This window comes from Rhinolophus ferrumequinum, chromosome 2, assembly GCF_004115265.2.
Source record: "Rhinolophus ferrumequinum isolate MPI-CBG mRhiFer1 chromosome 2, mRhiFer1_v1.p, whole genome shotgun sequence".
NCBI lineage: Eukaryota > Metazoa > Chordata > Mammalia > Chiroptera > Rhinolophidae > Rhinolophus > Rhinolophus ferrumequinum.
Window position 1 is genome coordinate 97,006,270 of NC_046285.1, and position 8,776 is coordinate 97,015,045.

The window sequence follows — 8,776 nt, forward strand, 5'->3', positions numbered from 1 at the left end:
TAAGATTGAAAGCACTAAGTTGTGAAATACATGAGCCAAATATTTATATTGATTTTTTTCTGGGTTGAAAAAATTGAACAATGATGATATCCTTTGGACATTAATCATTTTTGGAAATTAAGAAATGTATTTTTTTCTTAAATTAGTGAACTGAAAAACTTGACAATTCTTTCTTTGTCATTATGTTTTTGAGAGCTTTCTGTAAGAAGACAATGAGTTGATTATGATATTCAGATCTCATGTTGATGTATGAAATAATGAAAATATATTTTTCTGTTGATCAAATAATAGTTTTTTATGAAATGATAACTGATGGCTCAGCAATTTATTATTATGTAGAATAAACAAGCCTGTAGCTTTCAAATGTAGAGTTTTAGCTTTTTATATATACATATATATATATAGAGAGAGAGACACACACAAATGCAGAAATATATAGGTGAAATTTAGATAAAACTAACATTGAAATTAAAAGTTTTCTATATCATAACAATAAATGCTGTAGAAATGGTGAATCTATCTAAAAAAGAGAATGCTCCTTCACATTCCCCATAAATCAATTATATTTAAGGAAGCTGATGAGATCGTTCAAGATACTCTATTAGGCTGAAGTAGGGAGAAAAATACACTGAAAAGAGGCTGCATTGTGGCATGCAGTGTCAGAAAACCTTGGCTCTGGTTCTGATTCTGTTACTAAAGCCAATATAATTCTATAGAAGCCAATTAATTCTCTGAGATTTCTTTTTCTGCAATATAAGGTTCGTGGCACTGCTGCAACTTAATATCTGTTCTAGATCTGAAAATGTACGATACTATTATTTGACTGAATTAAACATATTTAACAAATTGTGACCAATTTAAGCAAATTATATTAATTGTATATTATCACCTGAATATATCATTTGATTTTAGGAAAATATATTGATATTTGATTACATTATTTTTTAAATTTCATAAAATACCTTGCCCTGCCCATTTTTATAGGGGAAATTCAGATTTAACTGAAATTTAGATTCAGAAGAAAGTTCTTTGGAGTCACCTCTGTTTGTCATCAGTTTAAGCTAAACAGTTCACAATTCTGTCTTATTGTTTCTTTCCTTTGTTGGATTGGATACAATTTTTGAGTATGATGATGATGGTAAAGAAAATATCATGTCAAATCCTGAATATACAGTAAGATATAAGACAGCTAACAGAAAAATTTTAGTTAAAATTTGAGTTAAATGACCTCATATGAAACAAATTTACTCCAATTCATTATAGACTTATAGAGCAGCTGCTTGATGAAAATGTCCAGTGAAATAATGTGCACATGGGTATAATACACAGGATGAGATTATACAAAATAAAAATTATTGGAAATGTGGTTTACTTTCATAATAAGCCTATGATATGGTTTGATCTATTACCATTTGCTTGTACTTACAATAAAAATACCAAATAAATAAATTTTGAATAAATGGAAAAATACATTACGCACTAGGACTAAATTGAGAAATGTGAGTTGAGTTAAATAAAACACATATTTGGTAAGTAAATATATAGGTATGTTAAATTACCATGTCTTTTTTTGTTGAGTTAAATCTGAGTATTATCTAAATAAAAGCAAGAGATTGAAAAATATTAAATCACTAACCATTTTGAAACCATTTTTTCATCTCAGTCCAGAATTATTAATTTTCATATCTTTCTTTTGATCTCTGTGCGTGCTTGTGAGGTATTGAAAATAACAGTTTCTTAGCCAAGGAGATAACTTCCCACATTGACAATTGAGTAGACTATAACCATCGTCATTTCTACATAACTGAGTTTCTTAAACAAAACAACAACCATGTTGTGTTTTCAAATTTAATGTTTTATTGGAAGGAGAACAGATAACATGATCAATTATAAAAGGGAAAGTAGAGGATTCTAGGATTATGATGGAGATACAGGCATATGGAAAAATTATCCATAATTCTGAGATGCTAAATACTTTTGTGCAAATAACTTCAGCATGATATTGGTTATCCAAATATCGAGCTCACATCTGGGAAGTTTCTTATAATTTCAGATGTTGAGTTCCTGGGGCAGTAGTTTAGTAGAAGCGGGAGAATCCATATCCTCCATAGCATAATGGACGGCAGCAGCCATATCCATAGCCTCCATAGCCACAGCCATAGCCATAGCCTAGGCCACCGAAGCCTCCGTAGCCATAGTCCAGGCCACTGTAGTAACTCATGAAGTCAGTGGTGGTGATTTGGTTTACTGTTCAAAGCAAGATCCTGAGGGTGAATATCAGCCTCTGTACTGGTATACTTTTACACCCTCTTCAGAACATGTGATAAAGCACATGCCACCTGTTTTTGTTTTGCATCATTCTATGTGTTACCCTTAGTTGACACAATCCTAATATCATTGGTGACCCTCCTGCTCATTAAAGTGTTTGAGGCGCATTGTTGACTAGTCAGGGTGCCTCTCAAACATACTGCATCTTTTTTATGAGAAGAAATTGCTGTATCTTCAAAATCTGGACATATTAGACTAATTAAAGTTCTTCATAGCCTAGTATATTACATAACACATTTGATAGTGTTGTGTTTTAAAATTATTGCTTTATCTCTGGCTTTCCTTGAATGATTATTCTTCACTTACCACTAAATGAAAGAAATTGGTTAAATCAAGTTTACAGTTTACCATATACTTTCAAATACTGCATGGTGAAGTCTCTTTTCAAAGCTAAAGAATTTTTTGAAAACCTGTAAGCATCAGCTCACCTGCTGTGAAAAGTAATATGGAACTTCAGGAAAAAAAAAAAGTTGAAATAGAACCATGCTTTTTCTGTTATTTTATAGCATTAGCTATCACAAACAATATTCTTTTCTTTTCATGTTGCATACTAGTTTGCAAAATAAAAATATTTGGATTAATAACATCGGGTTATATTGTTCAAATAGCAAAGGAAAATTACAGTAATCAAAAATCTACTTTATAAGCAGTCTTAAAAACTCTTCAAAATTCTTTTTTCACATCCTGACTCCCTTTCTGGCATATCATCTGTTCAAAGTACTACCAAAAATGGAGATTACATCTGCTTCGCTGTCATTATAGACACCATATCCTCCGTTTCCTCTAATCCATATATCGGCCCTCTTATTTAATCTATTTTCAAACATCACTTCGCCTCAGTTCCTCCCAATACCCATTAGGATTGGGAGTAGGTGAAACAGTGAAATATATACAATTTCTCTTTTGATCCCATACATTTTTATCCAATCCTTACTTAAATTCTTCCATATATATCTTCACTATTACCACAATATTTTTGCCTTGGTATTCTCTTTGACCACTGAGTTCATTTCTTTTTTCCTTTCAGAAAATAGCTAACTAGCCTCTACTAAAACGTTAAATATTTGGTAAGATCTTTGATGTTGAGAATATATGCCATCTCCAAAAACCCAGGAAAATTTCATAAGAGACTGTTAACACTGGAAATATCATCCGAATCTCAAAAAAACAAAACAAACAAAAACCAAACTGTGTATATAATATAAAAAGGGAGGGTGGAGAAAAATACTAATTGAAGACAGAAATTCCTTCATGACCTAAAGGAGCTTACTCCATGAATTAAATCACCCGTACCAAGACTGACCGGAACCCTGTCCAGTCCCTCCAGATATGCTCTTAACTTGAATTAAGCATCTAAATTCTTGTTAGCTTTTTATGAGTTCAAATACACCGTTCATCTTTTGTTGAGTTTCTAAGCAATTATCAAATGATGCATTTTCCCAACTGGACTTACATAACTGCTGTTCAATGACTAGCAGGCAGTAGAAACTCAATAAATAAAGAAGAGTTGGCTGGATGAATGCATTCCAAGATCCTTACCTATGAGGATCACATCTTTCATAGACATAGATAACATTATAAGTGCATCTAAGAATTTAAAGGAGGAACTGGCTCAAATAGCTTTCTTGTTTTAAAGAAACATACAACCCATTGTTTCATTTATTTGCTGTAGTTCAAAGCATATTGTGAAAGACACACATTTTCAGTGTAAAAGCTAATGATATTTTGCATGTATTCCCAGATCACCTAGATCAATCATGTTCAAGTTCCCCCAGTTTTTCGCTTGACCCTATCCATTAGCATTATTCCCTAGACGTTTGCCTGGTCTATATGTCACATGAATGGAATCAGACCAGATACCAACACTTTCCCCTATACATCCCTGCTGCTGTAAGATACATCTTTGTTGCTCATAGCATTAGTTTATTGTGTTCGTTGCTAGAAAAGAGCCTACTCTAGTAAAATCTATATTTGAGCAGTTTCTGTTTTCTTTCTCTCTTTCCCTCTCTCTTCTTTCCTTTTTTTTAATTAAAATTTATTGGGGTGACAATTGTTATTAAAGTTACATAGATTTCAGGTATACAATTCTGTATTACATCATCTATAAATCACATTGTGTGTTCACCACCCAGAGTCAGTTCTTCCATCACCAAATGTTTGATCCCTTTTACACTCATCTACCACCCTCCTCCCCCCTTACCCTCTGGTAACCACTAAACTATTGTCTGTGTCTATGAGTTTTTGTTTCTCATTTGTCTGTCTTGTTCTTTTGTTGTTTTTGGTTTATATACCACATATCAGTGAAATCATATGGTTCTCTGCTTTTTCTGTCTGACTTATTTCGCTTAGCATTATAATCTCAAGAACCATCCATGTTGTCCATCCATCCATAGGACAAATGGTCCTATTTCATCATTTCTTACCACCGAATAGTATTCCATTGTAGTATTCCAATAGTATTCCACAACTTCTTTATCCATTCATCTATCGAAGGACATTTTGGTTGTTTCCATGTCTTGGCCTCCGTAAATAAAGCTGCAAAGAACATTGGAGCACACTTGTCTTTATGGATAAATGTTTTCAGACTTTTTGGGTAGGTGCCCAGGAGAGGGATTGCTGGGTCATATGGTAATTCTATTCGTAGTTTTTTTTGTTGTTTTTTTTTTTAAGGATTTTATTGGGGAAGGGGAACAGGACTTTATTGGGGAAGAGTGTGCACTTCCAGGACTTTTTTCCAAGTCAAGCTGTTGTCCTTTCAATCCTAGTTGTGGAGGGTGCCGTTCAGCTTCAAGTTGTTGTCCTTTCAGTCTTAGTTGTGGAGGGCGCAGCTCAGCTCCAGGTCCAGTTGCAGTTGCTAGTTGCGGGGGGCGGGAGGGGTCGGGGGTGTGTGCAGACCACCATCCCTTGAGGGAGTCGAACTGGCAACCTTGTGGTTGAGAGGACGTACTCCAACCAACTGAGCCATCCAGGAGCTGCCGGCTCAAGGTGCCGTGTTCAATCTTAGTTGCAGGGGGCGCTGCCCACCATCCCTTGCAGGACTCGAGGAATTGAACCAACAACATTGTGGTTGAAAGCCCACTGGCCCATGTGTGAATCGAACTGGCAGCCTTCGGAGTTAGGAGCATGGAGCTTTAACTGCCTGAGCCACTGGGGCCGGCCGTATTCTTAGTTTTTTGAGGAACCTCCACACTGCTTTCCATAGCGGCTGCACCAATCTGCATTCCTACCAAAGTGTATGAGGGTTCCTTTTTCTCCACAGCCTCTCCAACACTTGTTACTATTCGTCTTGTTGATGTCTAGCCGGGGTGAGGTAATATCTCATTGTGGTTTTTATTTGCATTTCTCTGATGATTAGTGATGGTGAGCATTTTTTCATATGTGTATTTGCCATTTGTATGTCCTCTTTGGAGAAATGTCTCTTCAGGTCCTCTGCCCATTTTTCAATTAGGTTGTTTGTTTTTTTGTTGTTGAGTTGTATGAGTTCTTTGTATATTTTCGATATTAGCTCGTTATCAGAGAAACTGTTTGCAAAAATCTTCTCCCATTCAGTTGGTTGCCTCTTTACTTTGTCGACGGTTTCCTTTGCTGTGCAGAAGCTTTTAAGTTTGATTTAGTCCCATTCATTTATTTTAGCTTTTACTTCCCTTGCCTTTGGAGTTTTTCTTTCTTTTTTTTCTCTTTCTTTCTTTCTTTCTTTCTTTCTTTCTTTCTTTCTTTCTTTCTTTCTTTCTTTCTTTCTTTCTTTCTTTCTTTCTTTCTTTCTCTCTCTCTCTCTCTCTCTCTCTTTCTTTCTTTTTTCTTTCTTTCTTTCTTTCTTTCTTTTTTTCTTTCTTTCTTTGTTTCTTTCTTTCTCCCTCTTTTTTTATGGCTAATGTGTATGAATAACACTGATGTGTGTCTTTTAATAGAGATGTTTTTGTAGATTCAGTTATGCTTTGCCTTTGGTATACATTATACATAGCCCATGGATTGCAAATATATCTTCAGTAGATTCTGCCAAACAATTTTCCAATACACTTGTTAAATTTATAGTACCAGCAGCAATCTATAAAAGTTCCAGTTGTTCCAGGTCCTTAATCACATAGGTCATTTCAGATTCCTTAATTTAATCATTCTTCTAGGTATCACTGATATCTGAATATTGTTTTAATTTGGTTTGACAATGACATTGGATCCTTTACATGTTTATAGGCCATGCTTCTCTTTGAAGTGTCTGTTCATGTATTTGGTCCATTTTTAATGGAATGTGTTTGATCAGTATTTTTATTATTGATTAATATGAGCACATTACATTTGTGGGTACCAGTGTTTTGTCAGATTTATGTAATGAAAATATTTTCACCCAGTACTTGGTTTGGTATTTTTTTCAACTTTAAGATGCTATTTATATATAAAAAGAACATTGTAATATGATGAAATCCAATTTATACATCTTTTCTTCTATGTTTAATTTTTTGTTCTAATTAAGACATTTTACTCTCTCACACATTAGTTACTTTTGTCTCCTCTCTTCAGAACTTGTTCCATTTTAATTGATCCTTTTAAAAATAAAAGACAGTTGATAATTTGAGTATTTCATTTTCATTAAGCCAAGCTGAAGACATAAAATTACAAATAAACCAAACTGGTTTCAGTATGTCACATTCTGCCTATTTAAGTCTGCCAGATATACATCAGTTTTGGGGTTGATGAACCTGTTGTGACGTGTTCTCCCTAAGATAAGCAGTAGTTTTTTTCCTGGAAGTAAAGATATGATTCAGTTTTTCCTCTATATTCAGCAGAGATCCATAAAAGCAGTAATGTCAAATTCTATTATATGCTAATACTGCTTTACATTAGGAGTGTCCAACACTTTCTCCAAATGTATTGATTATTATCCTTCTTTGAGGCTTTTCCTCAAATTATGGAGAAATGCAATTAACCGTTAAAAATAGAACCATATGGTTTCACTCATATGTGGGATATAAAACTGAAAGCAACAAATGAACAAGACAAGCAAACAAACAAAAACTCATAGACACAGACAACAGTTTAGTGGTTACCTGAGGGTAAGGGGAGAGAAGGGAGGTAGAAAAGGAAAAAGGGGATCAAATATATGGTAACGGAAGGAGAATTGACTTTGAGTGGAGAACACACAATGCAATATATAGATGATGTGTTATAATTGCACACTTGAAACCTATATAATTTTACTAACCAATATCACCCCAATAAATTTAATAAAGCAATAAATAGAATAGTTATAGTTGTACTCTGTCAAAGTAAGTAGTATTGTTGTCCAATGGAGTCATGGCAGATCTAGTCTATGTAAAGCTAATATACTATGTATGACACACAGGATTGGTAAAGAATATATGTCAATGTAAAGATAATATACTACTACTAGATTGACTGAAAGGGTAGGTTTTACTAACTGACTGAACAACTTTATTCTTATGTTTACTAAACAAGCCTGAGTCTTTAAAATGCATTTTAATATTTTAATAGCATTTAGTAAACGTTGTTTACTAGTTTGTTTTTTTTCAGATCCAGCTAAACTATAAATTAATAGGTTGAATATTCTAAATAAGAAATAAATGAAAACACTGCTAAGCAAAATGAGGTAATTAATGGGTAAAGTGAAGTAGTCCTTATAAACTTTTTATAGTGCGATAATAATTATAGGGACATATAACCAAAACATCAGGACTGTTTCTTTGGAAGGATTCCAAAAAGGAAATACACCAGGAAAAGGAAAAGTAAAAATTAAATGAAATAAACAAATAATTAAAGCTGTGTGTACCGTTTTGAATAAGAATAATTTATTGCAAAGGGAACAGGAAAAATTCACATTAATGAAAGTACAAATAGAGGAGACATGACAGGTAAATATAATATTAGATGATGGATATTCTTAAAATCTAAGAGGCTAAATGTTCTTGATCTTGGCTTGATCCCAGTGATCTTGTTTGGTTCAATTTTTTGTTAATTAGACTAATCATCTCATAGCCTCAGATGTTGGGCTCTTGGGGCAGGATTTCAGTAGAAGCCAGAGAATCCATATCCGCCATAGGACCATGGACGACAACAGCCATAGCCATAGCCTCCATAACCACAGCCATAGCCCAGTCTGCGGAAGCTGCCACATCCGCAGCCATAGCCATAGCCCAGGCCACCAAAGCCTCCATAGCCATAGCCCAGGCCTCCGTAGTAGCTGCCGTAGTAGCGCATGGTGTCAGCGGTGGTAAGTGCTTTGCTGTTCAAGGCAAGATCCTGAGTGTGAATGTCAGCATGTGTTGAAGGATGCTTATATACCCTGAGCAGAGCATGTGATAAAACATGTGACCATTCTTTTGCATCATTCCAAATTATTCCTTTACACGAGGCAACTCATTGATCTGTTTGCTGACACAAGCAGAGGCTCAGACTCATTAAAATTTTTGAGCTTACATAGCTGCCTAGTTAGAAC

The 8,776-nt window shown here is 34.5% G+C and overlaps 1 protein-coding gene across 2 annotated transcripts; it reads right to left on the reverse strand.

Annotated features, from left to right (window-relative positions):
- Nucleotides 1–2,023: 2,023 nt before the first annotated feature.
- Nucleotides 2,024–8,558, reverse strand: LOC117014487 (keratin-associated protein 19-8-like). Of its 2 annotated transcripts, XM_033092445.1 has the most exons (2): nt 8,394–8,558; nt 2,024–2,184 (listed from the first exon to the last, which is right to left on the reverse strand). In XM_033092445.1, the coding sequence occupies exons 1-2, from the start codon at nt 8,536–8,538 to the stop codon at nt 2,078–2,080; spliced, it is 252 nt and encodes an 83-aa protein (XP_032948336.1). In that variant the 5' UTR covers nt 8,539–8,558; the 3' UTR covers nt 2,024–2,077. The 2 variants fall into 2 exon arrangements, with proteins under 2 accessions (XP_032948336.1, XP_032948346.1); XM_033092455.1 differs by lacking the exon at nt 2,024–2,184 and having other exon boundaries at nt 8,347–8,538.
- Between the last annotated feature and the right edge of the window lie 218 nt (nt 8,559–8,776).